This window comes from Pongo abelii, chromosome 2 (assembly GCF_028885655.2).
Source record: "Pongo abelii isolate AG06213 chromosome 2, NHGRI_mPonAbe1-v2.0_pri, whole genome shotgun sequence".
Classification (NCBI taxonomy): Eukaryota; Metazoa; Chordata; class Mammalia; order Primates; family Hominidae; genus Pongo; species Pongo abelii.
This window is the reverse complement of record NC_085928.1, coordinates 177,475,238-177,494,178: the sequence shown is the minus strand read 5'-3', so window position 1 is coordinate 177,494,178 and position 18,941 is coordinate 177,475,238. Positions and strand designations below refer to the sequence as shown.

The 18,941-nt window shown below is 35.6% G+C and overlaps 1 protein-coding gene across 4 annotated transcripts in view; it reads left to right on the top strand.

Moving 5' to 3' along the window:
• The window catches only part of WDR49 (WD repeat domain 49), a 177,285-nt gene that overhangs the window by 100,712 nt on the left and 57,632 nt on the right, over positions 1-18,941 (top strand). For all 4 annotated transcript variants that reach the window (XM_024244755.3, XM_054552952.2, XM_054552951.2 and 1 more), the window contains one exon: positions 4,200-4,315. In XM_024244755.3, coding sequence (XP_024100523.2) covers positions 4,200-4,315 — 116 coding nt within the window. The remainder of the gene's footprint in view (positions 1-4,199; positions 4,316-18,941) is intronic.

Below are 18,941 nucleotides of genomic sequence, written 5' to 3'. Positions count from 1 at the left end.
ATGTGTGAAAGTACCAGGACAACCATAATCCCAATAATTGAGGTGAAATAAAAGAGAAATAACTGGACCTGGAGTATTAGACAGTGGTTCAGGCAAATAGGAAAAGCCAGTATCTCACTTACCAGTCCTGGGTGTGAGAATGCACTGAACATCGGAGTGATCGGATTAGGTTCTATTTACCTCTATCTTGGAAAGTAACTGGGTATAGAATCTAGGGTAAGGCTTACCTTGTAGATGCTGCTAAAATATTTCCAGCTAAGGGACTTAGTAGGACCTGGGGACATTCAGATCTTTGCAATACCTACTTGTGGAAATTATTTAAGGTAGACTTGGTAAGAGCCACGTTTAGAGGAAAACATAGTGACATGGATGAAGAGTATGTGTGCACCTCAAGTCTCAACTGAAGCTTTGACATCTTAGAAGTTAATGTGAATTTAGTAGTATAATAACTGCTTCTGAAGGTGCATTTATCTTTATCACAAGAGCACAACAGAATTCTGAAGTGTGGCAACTTCTGTGTAGGACACATAAATCAGGGTTGAGTTGCTCTGACCATATTCTATGAAGAAACAAGAATGAATGACATTTTCCAATCTAATTTATAAATTTAGAATGCAAATTCAGTACCTACATAAACAAAGACTTAAAATTATTAACTTATTCATTATGGCTTTGAACAGTCTATTTTTAAATTAATTAATGTTTTGAATAATTAATGTGTGCGTAAAATAAAATTTTTGAAATATAAAATGGATACATAGTGAAAATATATCATCCCCGTTTCCAGCTCCTTCTCTGAGGCTACCACTGTTACTGTTTTCTTGTGCATCTTTCTAGCCATAAGCACCATTTGTTTGTTTATTTTCATTCAGTCATTCTTGTTTGTTTGTTTGTTTTTAGAGACAGGGTCTCACTATGTTTCCTGGGTAGGTCTCAAACTCGTAGGTTCAAATGATCCTACTGCCTCAGCCTCCTCCTGAGTAGCTGGGATTACAAACACATGCCACTGTGCCTGGCCATTTGTTTCTTTATGGCAGCCTACTATACATGCTGTTCTGCATTTGCATTTTTCTGTCTTGGATATTGACTCATAAATGGATACAATAATAATAATGTTAGCTAATATTTATTCCATGCTTACTATGAACCAGGCACTATTCTAAGCATTTCACACACACACACACACACACACACACACATATGTATATCGATACGGTTGGTACTCTTATGCTGTTTTTTTTTTTTTTTTTGAGACGGAGTCTCGCTCTGTTGCCCAGGCTGCAGTGCAGTGGCACGATCTCAGCTCACTGCAAGCTCTGCCTCCCAGGTTCACACCATTCTCCTGCCTCAGCCTCCCGAGTAGCTGGAACTACAGGCGCCCGCCACCACACCCAGCTAATTTTTTATATTTTTAGTAGGGGAAACTGAAGCCCAAAGAGTTAAGGCAACTTGCTCAAGCTTCCATAGGCGGTTGAGTTTGGCAGAGTCTAGGAAAATGGAGATGACTCATTCTTCTTTATGGCTACATTATATGCTACTGCATAGATAGTCCTTATTCTGATTGTTCAATTTCTTACTTACTAATGAGCAACTGCATTGATTCAAATTTTTTGCTTTTTAACAGTGCTGCAAGAATATGCTTGAAAATATGTCATTTTACATATATGAATGTGTCTGTGGATGATTTTCTAGAAGCTGAATTTTTAAGCCAAATTTTAAGCCAATTTTTAATCATCTGTGGGATGATTTTCTAGAAGTTAAATTTTTAAAGGGTATATGCCTTTTAATAATAATAATTATTTTTTGAGACAGAGTCTTGCTCTGTTGTCCAGGCTGGAGTGCAGTGTGATGATCCTGTCTCACTGCAACCACTGCCTCTCAGGTTCAAGTGATTCTCCTCTCTTAGCCTTCCGAGTAGCTGGGATTACAGGTGTGCACCACCATGCTTGGCTAATATATATATATATTTTTTGAGATGGAGTCTCACTCTGTTGCTCAGGCTGGAGTGTAGTGGCACGATCTCAGCTCACTGCAACCTCCACCTTCTGGGTTCAAGCTATTCTCTTGCTTCAGCCTCCCGAGTAGCTGGGATTATAGGTACGTGCCACCATGCCCAGCTAATTTTTGTATTTTTAGTAGAGACGGGGTTTCACCATATTGGCCAGGCTGGTCTCAAACTCCTGACCTTGTGATCCACCCACCTTGGCTTCCCAAAGTGTTGGGATTACAGGCATGAGCCACTGCATCCGGCTCCGCCTAATTTTTGTAATTTTAGTGGAGACAGGGTTTCACCATATTGGCCAGGCTGGTCTCAAACTCCTGACCTCAGGTGATCCACCGGCCTCAGCCTCCCAAAGTGCTGTGATTACAGGCATGAGCCATGGTGCCTGGCCTGCATTTTAATTTTGATAGCACCAATGTGACCTCTGTGCACGATGTGCCAACAAGGTTTCGTAGTAGGGCTTAGTTTTAACTTCTGCTAATCTAATGATGCTCTCTCTTAAAGTATGCCTATTGGGCTTAAGTTTTCACTCCACTGTCTGAGTAGGTAAACCAGAACTGCTTGTGCCCTCTTGAGGACTGGGTCTGGCACCCACCATCAACAGGAGGTTTTATCGGTAGAGGATGAGAAATCTAGTAAATGATGACTGTTTCAGGTTCTGTATCAGCTGTTTAATCCTCCAAGCATCCCTGAGGAGAAAAGTTCCTGTGTCACAGATAAGGAAGCAGAAATTTAGACATAGTGAAAACTTCAGGATGTCAACAGATTCCAAAATGGTTTTCTTCATGATTTTTTATTGTCTCTCCATTTAGTATACATATTAACTTACAGTATTTGAAGAACTATTATTAGAATAGATTGATAGAGTTACAAGTAGAGTCATAAACTGTCTAGCAACATTTCAGTTAACAACAGACTGCATATACGATGGTGGTCTCTTAAGATTATAATACCATATTTCTACTGTACCTTTTCTATGTTTGGATACACAAATAACATTGTGTTACAATTGTTGACAGTATTCGGTACAGTAACATGCTATACAGTTTTGTAGCCTAGGAGGAATAGGCTATACCATATAGTCTAGGTGTGTAGTAGACTGTATCATTTAGGTTTGTATAAGTACCCTGTATGATACTGGCACAGTGATAAAATCACCCAATGATGCATTTCTCGGAATGTATCCTGTTATTAAGTGATGCGTGACTTTATATAGGAAAAAAAGTCAGTTTCTCCTACCATCACACTGAATACAATACACACCTCTGGTCACCAAAATGTGTGTAGGGATTTTTCCCACACACCAATTCTGTGGTAGATTTTCCAGAGGACATCCGTTCTGGACCAATTCAATTCTATTCTGATACTTCTACTTGGAGATAGAGTCAGATCCTGTAGGTTGAGGGCTCAGTCCCACAAGTCCGCTTCTTCCTTTAGATGCCGGTCACAAGCATATGTTGTAACTTGTGCTTCTGACTGACGGGCTATAAATCAGCATTCTTGTGACCCTCTCCTTGGATCTGATTAATTTGTTAGAGTGGCTTACGGAACTCAGGGAAACACTTGACTTACGTGTATTCGTTAATTATAAATGATATTACAAAGGATACAGATGAACAGACAGATGGAAGAGATGCATAATGCAAGGCATGTGGACACGGCCCTTCCATACTGGGCTTTTCACCCACCAGCAACCTCCACATATGTTCAGCTGTCTAGAATCTCTTCAACTCCCATACTTTTGGGTTTTTATGGAGGCTCCATTACACAGGGTTGATTGATTCCATCACTGACCACTGGAGATGAACTCAACTTTAAACTTCTCTCTGCTCCCTAGGGGTTTCGGGGTGGGGCTGAAATTTCCACCTTCTAATTATGCCTTGGCGTTTCTTGAGACCGGCCCCCACCCTGAAGCTATTTAAGGGTGCCCAGCCTGGAGTCATGTCATTAGCATACTAAATACTATCTTATCATTAGAGAAAGAGTCTGAGGATTTTAAAAGTTATTGTGCTGAGAAATGGGGATGAAGACCAAGTAGATATTTCACAATATTATGAGAGTAATATAGTGGCAAAATTCAATGATGAGTTGATTTTCTTTAATGATTACATATCCTAAATGAATTAATCCTGGTTCAGAATATAAACACAAACGTTTACCTTCCTGTCTCAAAGTGGTTTTAATTTTTCTCTTAAAGATATGGGACTTCAATGGATATTGTCACCATACACTAAATGTTGGGCAAGATGGAGCTGTGGATATTTCACAAATCCTCATTCTTAAGAAGACAATACTGGTTACAGGCTGGGAGAGGTATGATTATGCCTCATGGAAAATTATAGGAAGGTAAAAAGGAGAATGCTTTTATTTTAATAGAAATCTAGAAGAAAAAAAAGCATAAAAATCTTGGTTGACTCTGTGTTATTAAAACTTGCTGGTGACCTAGGTGAGTGATACCCTAGTTGGATTTGACTGAATGCTTAGTGAATAAAATATTAGAAGACTGCATAGCTTGAGTGGCTTTGAGAATTTTTAGGTTTTCTTCCGGCTTTGGAAATTTTTCTTTCTTTAACCATTTCAGATGGGGGTGTATTACCACTTCCTAGGTTCCAAAAGTTTCCCAAATTTTATAGTCAATAAATTCTTAACTTGTAAATTACATTCCTTCAACTGTAAAGGAAACTCATTACTTCTTTTCTCATGACTTATTTTCAATTGCAACACAAGCGGGAAATAGCCAACTGAGTCCTGTGATAGCTCCTCCTTTCTATCAGTGCAGAAAAGGGCTTTCAAAAGGCACTTACTCTTTTCAAGGAGCATTTCTTCCATTTCATTACAAGGAAAATTACTTTTCTTTCCTTTTTTTTTCCTGACAGAACTAAGGATCATAAACAGTTCTGTGGCACTGTATAAGCAGTAGGAAAATTAAAGTGTGATATGTTTTGAAAATATATTGTCCATTAATTCATCCGTTTACAAAATATTGCTCTAACAGGTAATCATCCAACGTTATTCACTATAGAATTATGACCTTAATGCTTTGAAGCTCGGATTAAATCAGACTTTATACCTAGAAAACCAGCAGTATATATTTGGGGATTTTTATCAATCACAGGGAAGAGTTTTTTCTAATGCAAATGTGCAAATGCAGACCAGCAAACATAGTGCCACACACTGCCTTATTTTTAGGAGTAATTTGACAATAAGAAAGTAAGTATAGCCAGATTATTCTACTTGATATTAAGAACTAATTCAATCATCCTCATCTGTGAAGGACAAGACTTCTTCACATCTCTGAAAGGATTCATGATCCATTATCAACCCACAACCACTCCACAGTCTATGATCTAATGATCTCTATAATTAGAAAATGGCAATGAATAAGTTTAGCTCTCTACCATGTGTGGTGTCCAGCTGATCCAATTTAAGTTTTAAACATAACAAAAAGGAATTTTTTAAAATAATCAATTCAAGTCAAAACTTGGCAATGCCATTTCCCTAATTTATTTTTAGATATCCATAGTTAGGAATTAACATCAACTGTAAGATTTTTTTGATTGCTTACAAGGGAAAATTGGAAAGTTTAGATGTAGAGTCACCTAAAGGTGGTTTAAAGGAACATCTATTAGTCTATCTGTGTTGGTGGGTGATACTTTCTATAATTTGGGGAAGAAGCTTTGGAAAAACTGGTATGAGACTAGGAAAAATTATCACTTTTTCCATCTTTCTTCATCTTTTCCACTATCCTCAAGGTTGTCAGGACTTGGATACCTTAGTTGAAATTGAAAATTGAATTAATACGTTCTGTTATATTATTTCACTTTTATATTGGCGAATTTAAAAATCATATATTCTAGATCAGAGGTTTTATGTTAAGATAGATTTTACAGGATCTAAGACAGGATTCTTTTTCCCAGGAGGCATTTAACAAAAGAGGCAAGAGGGCAGGAAACTGTTCAGTTATAGTTAGAGGAGGATGGACCATTAAGCCAACTCCTTAATAGTTGAGTGATTAGAGAAGAAATAACTGGAAGATTGACAGTCGTCTTATTAAGCTTTCTTCAATACCTTGTTTTAGAGTCTATTAGGTTAAGTTGTAACTTTTACTTCAGATTTTATCCAAATACAGAGATTGGTTCAATAATTATGTGCAGGATGGAATGGTAATTACATTTTTGAGTAAAGTACTTAAATATGCCATCTGATTTATTTTATTTACAGTGCTGTGTGGCATTAGCCACTTTATACACATTATCTAATTTAATCCTTAGCATTATCTTGGAAGGTAGGCAATATTTTATAGATAACTCAAGTATCTGTCTTCAGGTCTTATCTCTCTAAGCTCAGTTATCCATTTGCTTGCTGTATGTGTCTGACTACAATCTCAAATTCAACATGTTCTCAACTGAAATAATTATTGATCTCCTTTCCAAAACGTGCTTTTTCTCTTTTATTTGGAACTTCAATTAATTGCCAGAGACCCAGTCATCCACTCTGGTTCTCCCTCTTCACACACAACAAAGAAGTCACTAAGTCATATTTGTTTTATGCCCTAAACATTTCTTAAACCTGCTCCTATAAATTGTACAACGGTATTAGTGTAATTCAGAGCATAATTTCCACTTGGATGAATGCCACAGCCTTCTAACTTGTACTTTGTCCTCCTAATGCCCACCTCTCACTTCTTAAGTAGATTCTGCTCACTTTAGCTACAGGGATTTCTTTCTCCAATGAATTCTATGTTATGTCCTTGCTTAAAACCTTTCAGAGTGTCTACAAAATAAATCTAAGCCCCCTCTGACCTGGACGTATTCTTTTATTTTCTAGTTTCATTTTCTCCCATTTTCTGTATATTCTAAACTCTATCAAATAGCAGCTTGCTTAGGGTGTTCACATACAAACCATACTGTTTCACACCCTTATGCCTTTATTCTCTCCTCTTATCTAGAAATCCCTCTCAAACTTTTTTCATTTGGCTAGCATTTATTCCTATTTGAAGACTCGTTCAGATATCTTCTCTGCCAGGACATTTCTCTTAACTCTCAGTATAGAAGACAAAATGTCCCCGTTTTGTCTTTGTGCTCTCTAGTTTCTTGCATTTTCTTTAATAGGGATATTTGTGTATGTGTGCATTCCTGGAGCTTACTAGATACTTGGTGATATTTGTTGAGTGACTTAATAAATGTTAGTTGAATAGACAGGGAAACTAAGGATTAGAGAGATTAATTACTCACAGTCACATTCTAGTGAAAGGCCAGCAGCATAGATATGAAAATCTATTATATTCTCTCTTCACAATGAATCAGAAGTCTAAGTATTAGCAACCCTTTTTTACAAGGGAGGCTACCGAAGATTGAAGAGGTTGGGTAGCTCGGCCAAGGTGACAAAGTTAGTAGGCCGCTGAGTTAGAATTCTGTGCCAAAGTCAATACTCTTTCTACCACTCCTGGGTAGGGCTGATTGCAAATGGAGTCATCACACCATGAGACAGCAATTATATATTTTAAATTAAATGATTAATTGAACATTTTGTCATTTTAATTGAAGCTAATGAATCAGTACATATAAAGAAACACACAAAAAAGCATGTGTTAGCAACTTAACAACAACTCAGATATATAGCTTACTCTCTTTTTCCCCTTTCCTTCCCATATATATTTTTTAATTGCAGCTAGGTTGAAAACCCTGAGTTAGAAACTACAGTAGGCTGAATGTAAAGAATCATGATTCCTGTTTCAAAGGCATCCACTTTTTTATGGATGGCAGGTCAATACATAAAAGGCAGAATATGGTAAATATGAATGTTTAGGTCTAAGCAAAATGAACTAGAGAGCACATGTTAGCTATTTGGGAATACAGTCATTCATATCTAGAGAATTTTTCTGTCAGTAAAAACAAGTCCCAAATTTAGAACTATAGAAATGTGTTTCTCATTATTTTAAGCAAAATATACTTAGAAACTAAGTTGTGAATTGGCATAGAGTCAATTCACAAATACCTGGTTGAATCTGTGGCCATATTTATGTTGCTAAAATTAAATGACTAGATAATAGTTAACTTTGCATTTGTTCAAAGTAGGCATATAATATGTATAGTTCTAGTAAAATTAAATAAATTAAGAATTTAAGATTTTATCCTGCCTCCAAAATCTATGATTCTATAATATATTTAAAGCTCTCTCTCTCGAAAAAAAAAAAAAAAAAAAAAGCCTCCTAGTTCCCCTGATTTTAATTTTCTCTTTTCTATAAAGGAGAAATCTCTGTGTTTTTCCCTCTAGCTTTATCCAGGAATAATTGACAAATAAAAATTGTATATATTTACAGTATACAAGGTGATGTCTTGATATTTGTATACATCTTGAAATGATTAAATCAAACTAATTAACATATCCATCACCTTATATATTTATTGCTTTCTTTTGTGAGAAATTTGTTTATGAAGATTTTATCTCCTTAAAAGTCTAGACATACACACATACTAAAAAGAGAATCTTTCAAGTGAACTCCCATTCTCAATTGCTTCAAGGAGAATAAAATACCTAGGAATCCAACTTACAATGGATGTGAAGGACCTCTTCAAGGAGAACTACAAACCACTGCTCAACAAAATAAAAGAGGACACAAACAAATGGAAGAACATTCCATGCTCATGGATAGGAAGAATCAATATTGTGAAAATGGCCATACTGCCCAAGGTAATTTATAGATTCAATGCCCTCCCCATCAAGCTACCAATGACTTTCTTCACAGAATTGGAAAAAACTACTTTAAAGTTCATATGGAACCAAAAAAGAGCCTGCATTGCCAAGACAATCCTAAGCAAAAAGAACAAAGCTGGAGGCATCATGCTACCTGACTTCAAACTATCCTACAAGGCTACAGTAACCAAAACAGCATGGTACTGGTACCAAAACAGAGATATAGACCAATGGGATGGAATAGAGCCCTCAGAAATAATACCACACATCTACAACCATCTGATCTTTGACAAACCTGACAAAAACATGAAATGGGGGAAGGATTCCCTATTTAATAAATGGTGCTGGGAAAACTGGCTAGCCATATGTAGAAAGCTGAAACTGGATCCCTTCCTTACACCGTATACAAAAATTAATTCAAGATGGGTTAAAGACTTAAATGTTAGACCTAAAACCATAAACATCCTAGAAGAAAACCTAGGCAATACCATTCAGGCCATAGGCATGGGGAAGGACTTCACGACTTAAAACACCAAAAGCAATGGCAACAAAAGCCAAAATTGACAAATGGGATCTAATTAAACTAAAGAGCTTCTGCATAGCAAAAGAAACTACCATCAGAGTGAACAGGCAACCTACAGAATGGGAGAAAATTTTTACAATCTACCCATCTGACAAAGGGCTAATATCCAGAATCTTCGAAGAACTTAAACAAATTTACAAGAAAAAATCAAATAACCCCATCAAAAAGTGGGCAAAGGATATGAATAGACGCTTCTCAAAAGAAGACATTTATGCAGCCAAAAAACACATGAAAAAATGCTCATCATTGCTGGCCATCAGAGAAATGCAAATCAAAACCACAATGAGATACCATCTCACACCAGTTAGAATGGCTATCATTAAAAATCAGGAAACAACAGGTGCTGGAGAGGATGTGGAGAAATAAGAACACTTTTACACTGTTAGTGGGACTGTAAACTAGTTCAACCATTGTGGAAGACAGTGTGGCGATTCCTCAAGGATCTAGAACTAGAAATACCATTTGACCCAGCCATCCCATTACTGGGCATATACCCAATGGATTATAAATCATACTGCTATAAAGACACATGTGCACGTATGTTTATTGTGGCACTATTCACAATAGCAAAGACTTGGAACTAACCCAAATGTCCAACAATGATAGACTGGATTAAGAAAATGTGGCACATATACACCATGGAATACTATGCAGCCATAAAAAAGGATGAGTTCATGTCCTTTGTAGGGACATGGATGAAGCTGGAAACCATCATTCTGAGCAAACTATTGCAAGGATGGAAAACCAAACACTGCATGTTCTCACTCATAGGTGGGAATTGAACAATGAGAACACTTGGACACAGGGTGGGGAACATCACACACTGGGGCCTGTTGTGGGGTGGTAGGAGGGGGGAGGGATAGCATTAGGAGATATACCTAATGTAAATGATGAGTTAACGGGTGCAGCACACCAACATGGCACATGTATACATATGTAACAAACCTGCACGTTGTGCACATGTACCATGGAACTTTAAGTATAATAATAATTAAAATAAAATAAAATAAAATAAAATAAATATCATTGCAACTTTAGTTACATCTTTTCCCTGTGAGCCTGGAAAGATAAGATGCTGGTATCATACCTGAGCTCAATTAATATTTTTGTAGTGTGTAGATATGATCGATATTAATACATTATAATAAAATAGACTGCTTAGAGTTAGCGACAAACTGTTGAGATGGTGGTATTGATGAAATATCTCTGCCCATTGCAGGAGAGTTGCAGCAATCCACTCATATAGTGATTACCCCTTGTGACGAAAGAAAATATCTTCATATTTCTTCATTTTAAGTCAAAGCATAAATGTAAGCAGAGATGTTTTTAACTAACATGACTAGGATAATCTATGTGCCATTATCTAATTGCTCACAGAAATCAAATTGTACAAGTGCCGAGGAATCTGAATCCAGTCTTGAGCTGTCAGTGGAGAATGTCAGTTATTTCAGTAAATTGCCTCCTTAGTGTCATCCTGTATAATTCTTTAATTTTAGGCCTAAAAATCTATGAAAGAAATTTTGTGTAAAATGCACCAAAAGAACTGTCCCATTTAAAACATTTTATGCCATGCTTGGAAATGAAAATGGACCCTACAAGTCTGTAAGTTGTTTTATCAAAGTACTCAGATGGAATGGTAACAACTTGGCTTATGTGTTCTCTAAAAAATTATCACATTTTCAAATTATGCATTTAATCTGTATTAACATATGGAAGTTTTGATGTAGTTTCCTTTCTCAGTCAACTCCAAAGAGTCAAAAGTGATTATCAAAGTTGAAAAGGCTTTTTGTGTTTTCTTCAAATGTTAAAGCCATGTATGTGAACAGCAAGGCTGATGAATTTGCTGTTTTATTTCATTGACATCTTAATTCAAAATGTAAACTGAAGTTTTTTTTCATTTCTTTGCACTGTTAATATTATTCTGTTTTTGGTTAGCTTGGGTAAAAACTGTTCACTGGTGTCATTTTTTATAATTAGCCTTTTATATCTTGGGTTTTTTGGTAAGCAAATAAATATTTTAAATGTAAAAAAAAAAAAGAAAGTCTTGTCTCCTAGAATAGGGACAGTTTCATTTCTTCCTTTTCAATTTCAGTATCTGTTGTTTCCTTTCCTTGCTTCTTTGAAATTGTAAAGATTTTTGCACAATAATAAATAGAGCTGGTGAGAGTGAACATCTTTGTCTTGGTCATGATCTTAATGAGAAGTATTCTATCTTTCAGTATTAAACATGACGTTAGATGTGGGTTATATGTAGCTGCCATTTATCACATAAAAGACTTCTTTTCTATTCATAAAAAAACAGAATCTTTCATATAATTTTAAATGATTCTGACAATTTTATTTATACTAGCATCCTTCATAGAGCACTGTAGAAAGTAGGAACTCAATAAATATCTGTTGATATAATTTGATTTTTAAAAGTATTTTTAAGTGAAATGAGACTAGAGATTTGAAGTTACTCAAAAATAAAACTTATATGTCACAAGATATTACATTCTTAATAATTGCCTTACTGAGAAACTATAACTCTATATGACTCAACTGGTTTCCATTATTAGGATAAGAATCAGAATGGAATATTCCAATGTTGCAATTTATTTTAGAATAGCCGTATTAGAAGGAAAGAGGGGGCAGGTATTTTTGAAATTCACAAATAATTCTTACATATAATTTATATTTATTCTAGTGTTCAAAATTTGACTCTATAAATTTTAGGAAAATAGGAAAAAGACTAAAAATAAGCTGAATTATATCAAACTAATTCTCTGCCTTTGAGATACCCTTTTTATGCCTAAAAAGCAATGAATTGAAGAACAGGCATTAACAAGACATGACAATAGGACTAACAACAATTAGCTTCTGAGGGAACAAGTAGTTAATTGAATTCTTGTGTTCTCTCCATGACAATTTTTGCATGATAAGTTTGGGTTAAAAAGTTATTTGCCTAGCTCATTCATCCTAGAAAAAAGATGGTTTTAAACATTTTTCTTTTTGTATTTTTTTTTTTGCACTTGACAGGTAAACTAATTTTGTTCTCACAGAATTGGTTGTCATATCTAAATTCTAAATTAGAGACGTGATTCATTTTCACAAGATGACACAATCATTCAGTAGCAGTACTTGTGATACTCTCAGGGTGGCAAATGTGGAGTGTGTACTGGAACTAGTAAACTCCTTCAATGCCAGGAAAACAAGTCTCTCAGACTCCTAAAATGGCCTTAAAATTGGCTCATTCTGAACTTTAATTTTACTTGGCAAAGGTATAAACTTAAAAACAGTTATCTTTGAAATAGAAGAAGTAAGAGCTGCAGTGTACATTCTTAAATTATTTTAAGGACAACTGTCATTTCAAATGAAAGTTTCAGGTTAGGTTTCAAGGGGAAAGTGGTAGCTAACTAGTTTTTCAGCATTTTGACATGCAAGGTCAAATATCAGAAATACTATTTTTTATGTCATGTTATAAGAAGGATTTTGTGCTTTTGGTGTTAATTCTCTGACTATACCTAGTATGTCAATTTAATATGAGTATCTTGGCAAAAAGACATTAGACATTGAATTTTGGCCGAGAGATAATGCAGAATATGTAAGATTGACCTTCTCTCTCCCACTGCCACATCACTGTCTCCCTCCTCAAAGGGTAATCTCTTCAACCAAACTTACCAGTAGGAAAAGAGAAAATCAAAAATACATACACATAAAGTTACCATGAGATTAAACTGCAATTTCGGAACTTCAAATTACCTTATTTGTGTTACCTTATCTTGTGAAGCCTTATTAATATTATTGAAATAATATAACTATTAATATTACAATTATTTATTTATTTGCTTTTTATTTTTTATTTCAATAGTTTTGGGGGTACAGGTGGTGTTTGGTTGCATGGAAACGTTATTTAGTGGTAATTTCTGAGATTTTGGTGTACCCATCACCCAAGCAGTGTTCACTGTTCCCAATGTGCAGTCTTTTATCCCTCACTCCCCTTCCACCCTTCCCCCAAGTATCCAAAGTCCATTATATCATTCTTATGCCTTTATATCCTCATAACTTAGCTTCCACTTATAAGTGAGAACATACAATGTTTGATTTTTCCATTCCCGAGTTACTTCACTTAGAATAATGGTCTCTAACTCCATTCTGGTTGCTATGAATGTCATTATTTCAGTAGTATTCCAGGGTGCATATATATATATATATATATGGATAAAGTGGCATATATATATAATATATAATATATATATGGTACATTTTCTTTATCCACTTATTGATTGATGGGCATTTGGGCTGGTTCCATATTTTTGCAGTTGTGAATTGTGCTGCTATAAACACACGTGTGCATATGTCTTTTTCGTATAATGACTTCTTTTTGTCTGGGGAGATACCCCATAGTGGGATTGCTGGATCAAATGGTAGATCTAGTTTTAATTCTTTAAGAAGTCTCCATACTGTTTTCCATAGCATTGTTCTAGTTTACATTACCACCAGCAGTTTAAAACGGTTCCCTTTTCACCACGTCCATGCCAGCATGTATTACATTTTGCTTTTTGATTATGGCCATTCTTGCAGGAGTAAGGTGGTATCTCATTGCTGTTTTGATTTGCATTTCCCTGATAATTAGTGATGTTGAGCATTTTTTCATATGTTTGTTGGCCATTTGTATGTGTTCTTTTAAAAATTTTGTATTTATGTCCTTTGACTATATTTGGTGGGATTATTTGTAATTTTTTTTCTTGCTGATTTGTTTGAGTTCTTGTAGATTCTGGAAATTAATTCTTTGTTGAATGCATAGTTTGCGAAGATTTTCTCCCACTCCATGGAGTGTCTGTTCACTCTGCTGATAATGTCTTTTGCTGTGCAGAAGCTTTTTAGTTTAATTAGGTCCCATCTATTTATTTTTGTTTTGTTGCATTTGATTTTGGGTTCTTGGTCATGAACTCTTTGCCTAAGTCAATGTCTACAAGAGTTTTTCCCATGTTCTTCTAGAATTTTTATGGCTTCAGGTCTTAGATTTAAGTCTGATCCATCTTGTGTTGACTTTTGTGTAAGTTAAGAGGCAAGGATCCAGCTTCATTCTACATGTGGCTTGCCAATTATCCTAGCACCATTTGTTGAATAGGATGTCCTTTACCCACTTTATGCTTTTGTTTGCTTTGTCAAAGATCAGTTGGCTTTAAGTATTTGGTTTTATTTCTGGGTTCTCTATTTTGTCCCTCTGGTCTATTTGCCTTTTTATGCCTATGTCCCACCGGTCTATGTCCCACTGCTCTATGTACCATCCTGTTTTGGTAACTATAGCCTTGTAGTATAGATTGAAATCAAGTAATGTGATGCTTCCAAATTTGTTCTTTTTGCTTACTCTTACTTTGGCTTTGGGGGCTCTTTTTAGGTTCAATATGAATTTTAGGTTTGTTTTTTCTAATTCTGTAAAGAATGATGATGGTATTTTCATGGGAATTGCTTGAATTTGTGATTGCTTTTGAAAGTATGATCGTGTTTGCAATATTGATTCTATTCATCCATGAGCATGGGATGTGTTTCCATTTGTTTGTGTCAGGTATGATTTCTTTCAGCAGTGTTTTGTGGTTTTCCTTGTAGAGATCTTTCACCTCCTTGGTCAGGTATATTCCTAAGTACATTACTTTTTTTTTTTTTTTTTTTTTTTTTTTGCAGCTGTTGTAAAAGGGGTTGAGTTCTTGATTTGGTTCTCAGCTTGGTTGTTGTTGGTGTATAGCAGTTCTACCAATTTCTATACATTGATTTTGTATTCTGAAGCTTTACTGAATTCATTTATCTGATCTAGGAGCATTTGAAGGAGTTGTTAGGGTTTTCTAGAGAAGTCATTAGGGTTTTCTAGGTATACAATCATATCATTGGCTAACAGCAACAGTTTGACTTCCTCTTTACTGATTTGGATGCCTTTTATTTCTTTCTCTTGTCTGATTGCTCTGGTAGGACTTCCAGTACTATGTTGAATAGACGTGGTGAAAGTGGGCATTTTTGTCTTTTCAATTCTCAGGATTAATGCTTTCAACTTTTCCCCATTCAGCATAATGTTGGTTGTGGGTTTGTCATAGATGGCTTTTATTACTTTGAAGTATGTTCCTTCTATGCTGATTTTGCTGAGGGTTTTAATCATAAAGTGATGCTAGATTTTGTCAAATGTCTTTTCTGCATCTATTGAGATAATCATATGATATTTATTTTTAATTCTGTTTATGTGATGTATTACATTTTTAACTTGTGTATGTTAAACCATCTCTGCATCCCTGGTATGAAACCCACTTGATCATGTTGGATTATCTTTTTGAAATGCTGTTGGATTTAGTTGGCTAGTATTTTGTTCAGGATTTTCGCATCTATGTTCGACAGGGTCATTGGTCTGTAGTTTTTTTTTTTTATACCTGTTTTTGGTATCAGGGTGATACTGGCTCCATAGAATGATTTAGGGAGGATATCCTCTTTCTCTATCGTTTGGAATAGTTTCAGTAAGATTGGTACCAATTATTCTTTGAATGTCTGATAGAATTCAGCATTGAATCCATCCAGTTCTGGACTTTTTTTTGTTGGCAATTTTTTTTTTAATTACTTAATCTCACTACTTGTTATTGGTCTGTTCAGAGTTTCTATTTCTTCCTGATTTAATCAAGGGGCATTGTGTATTTCCAGAAATGCATCCAAATCCTCTAGATTGTCCAGTTTGTATGCGTAAAGGTGTTCATAGTTGCCTTGAATGATCTTTCATATTTCTGTGGTATCAGTTGTAATATCTCCCATTTCATTTCTAATTGAGCTTATATGGATCTTCTCTCTTCTATTCTTGGTTAATTGCACTAATGGTCTACAAATTTTGTTTACCTTTTCAAAGAACCAGCTTTATGTTGCATTTATCTTTTGCATTTTTTTGTTGTTGTTGTTTCCATTTCATTTATTTTTGCTGTGATCTTTGTTATATTTTTTCTTCTGCTGGGTTTGGGTTTTTTTTTCTTGTTTCTCTAGTTCCTTGATGTATGACCTTATATTGTCTATTTGTGCTCTTTCAGACTTTTTGATATAGGTATTTAATGCTATGAACTTTCTACCCTAGCACCAGTTTTGCTGTATCCCAGAGGTTTTGAAAAGTTGTGTCACTATTATTGTTCAGTTCAAAGAATTTCTAAAGTTCCATCTTGATTTCGTTGTTGACCCAAAGATCATTGAGGAGCAGATTACTTAATTTTCATGTATTTGTATAGTTTTGAGGGTTCCTTTTGGAGCTAATTTCCAATTTTATTCCACTGTAGTTTGAGAGGGTACTTGATATAACTTCAATTTTCTAAAATTTATTGATATAACTTCAATCTTCTAAAATTTATTGAAACTTGTTTTGTCACCTATTGTATGTTGTATCTTTGAGAATGTTCCACGTGCTGATGAAAAGGATGTATATTCTACAGTCGTTGGATAGGATGTTCTGTAAATATCTGTTAAGTCCATTTGTTCTAGGATATAGTTTAATTCGATTGTTTCTTTGTTGACTTTCTGTCTTGACAACCTGTTTACTCGTGTCAGTGCAGTACTGAAGTCCCCCAGTAACTGTGTGGCCGTCTATCTTATTTCTTATGTCTAGTAATAATTGTTTCATAAATTTGGGAGCTCTCATGTTGGGCGCATAATGTATTTAGGATTGTGATGTTTTCCTGTTGGACTGATTTTTTAAATCATTATATAATGTTCTTGTTTGTCTTTTGTTGTTGTTGTTGTTGGTGTTTTTTTTTTTTTTTTTTTGAGATGGGGTCTCACTCTGTCGCCCAGGCTGGAGTGCAGTGGTGTGATCTCGGCTCACTGCAAGCTCTTGTTTGTCTTCTTTAACTATTGTTGCTTCAGAGTCTGTTTTGTCTGATATAAGAATAGCTACTCCTGCTTGCTTTTCATGTCCGTTTGCATGGAATATCTTTTTCCACCCCTTTACCTTAAGTTTATGCGTCCTTATATGTTAGGTGAGTCTCTTGCAGATAGCAGATACTTGACTGGTGGATTTTTATCCATTCTGGCATTCTGTTTCTTTTAAGCAGAGCATTTAGGCTATTGAGATGTGAGGTACTGTTTTATTCATTGTGCTAGTTTTTGCCTGAATACATTGTTGTTGTTGTTGTTTCATAGGCTCTTTGAGATTTGTGCTTTAAGGAGGTTCTACTTTGGTGAATTTTGAGGTTTTGTTTCAAGATTTAGAACTCCTTCTAGCATTTCTTGTAGTGCTGGCTTGGTAGTTGTTAACTGTCTTAGCATTTTTTTGTCTGAAAAAGACTTTCTCCTTCATTTATGAAGCTTAGTTTTGCTGGATACAAAATTCTTGACTGGCAATTACTTTGTTTGAGGAGGCTAAAGATAGGACCCCATTCCCTTCTGGCTTGTAGGGTTTCTGCTGAGAAATCTACTGTTAATCTGAGAGGTTTTCCTTTATAGATTAGCTGATGCTTTTGCTTCATAGCCCTCAAGATTCTTTCCTTTGTTTGGCTTTAGATAACCTGATGATTATGTACCTGGGCGATGATCTTTTTGTGATGAATTTCCCAGGTGTTCTTTGAGCTTCTTGTATTTGGATGTCTAGATCTCTAGAAAGGTCATGGAAGTTTTCCTCAATTATTCCTTCTGAGGAATTTTCTAAACTTTTAGATTTATCTTCTTCCTCAGGAACACGAATTATTCTTAGGTTTGGCCATTTAATATAATCTCAAATTTCTTGGAGTCTTTATTCATTTTTTTAGAAATTATTTTTTCTTTTTCTGATTGGGTTGATTTGAAATCCTTGTCTTTGAGCTCTGAAGTTCTTTCTTCTACTTGTTTGATTCTATTGTTGAAACTTTCCAGTGCATTTTGTATATCTTTAAATGTGTTTTTCATTTTCAGAAGTTGTGATTGTTTTTTTCTTTATGATATGTATTTATCTGGACTATTTTTTCATCCATATCCTGTATTTTTAAAAATTTCTTTTCATTGCTTTTCAGTTTTCTCTGGTATATCCTGGAGTAGCTTAATAATCTGCCTTCTGAATTGTTTATTTGACAATTCAGAGATTTCTTCTTGGTTTGGATTCATTGCTGGGGAGCCAGTGTGGTCTTTTGGGGGTGTTACAGAATCTTGATTTGTCATATTACCAGAATTACTTTTCTGATTCCTTCTCATTCAGGTAGACTATTTCAGTGAAAAAATCTGGAATTCAAGGGCTGCTATTCAGATTCTTTTGTCCCATGGGGTGGGGTGATCCCTTGCTGCAGTGCACTGTCCCTTCCCCTAGGGATGGGGCTTCCTACAAGCCAGACTGGAGTGATTGTTACTGCTCTTCTGGGTCTAGTCACCCAGTGGGACTACCAGCCTTTGGGCTGGTGCTGGGGAGTGTCTTCAAAGAGTCCTCTGATGTGATTCATCTTTAGGTGTTTCAGCCGTAGGTACCAGCACCTGCTCTGGTGGAGGTGTCAGGAGAGTGAAGTAGATTCTGTGAGAGTCTTTGTAGATATATTTAGTGTGCTGGCTTTCTTGAATGCTCATTATGCTAACAGTGAAGTTGTCACATGGACAGACTCAGGACCACTGGTTAGCCAGGATGTTATAGGCAGTGGGATTAGCTGTTGTTTTCTCCTTCCTTGGAGCAGGGTTGTTCTGTTATGAGTTGCTGTAATGTCCTGA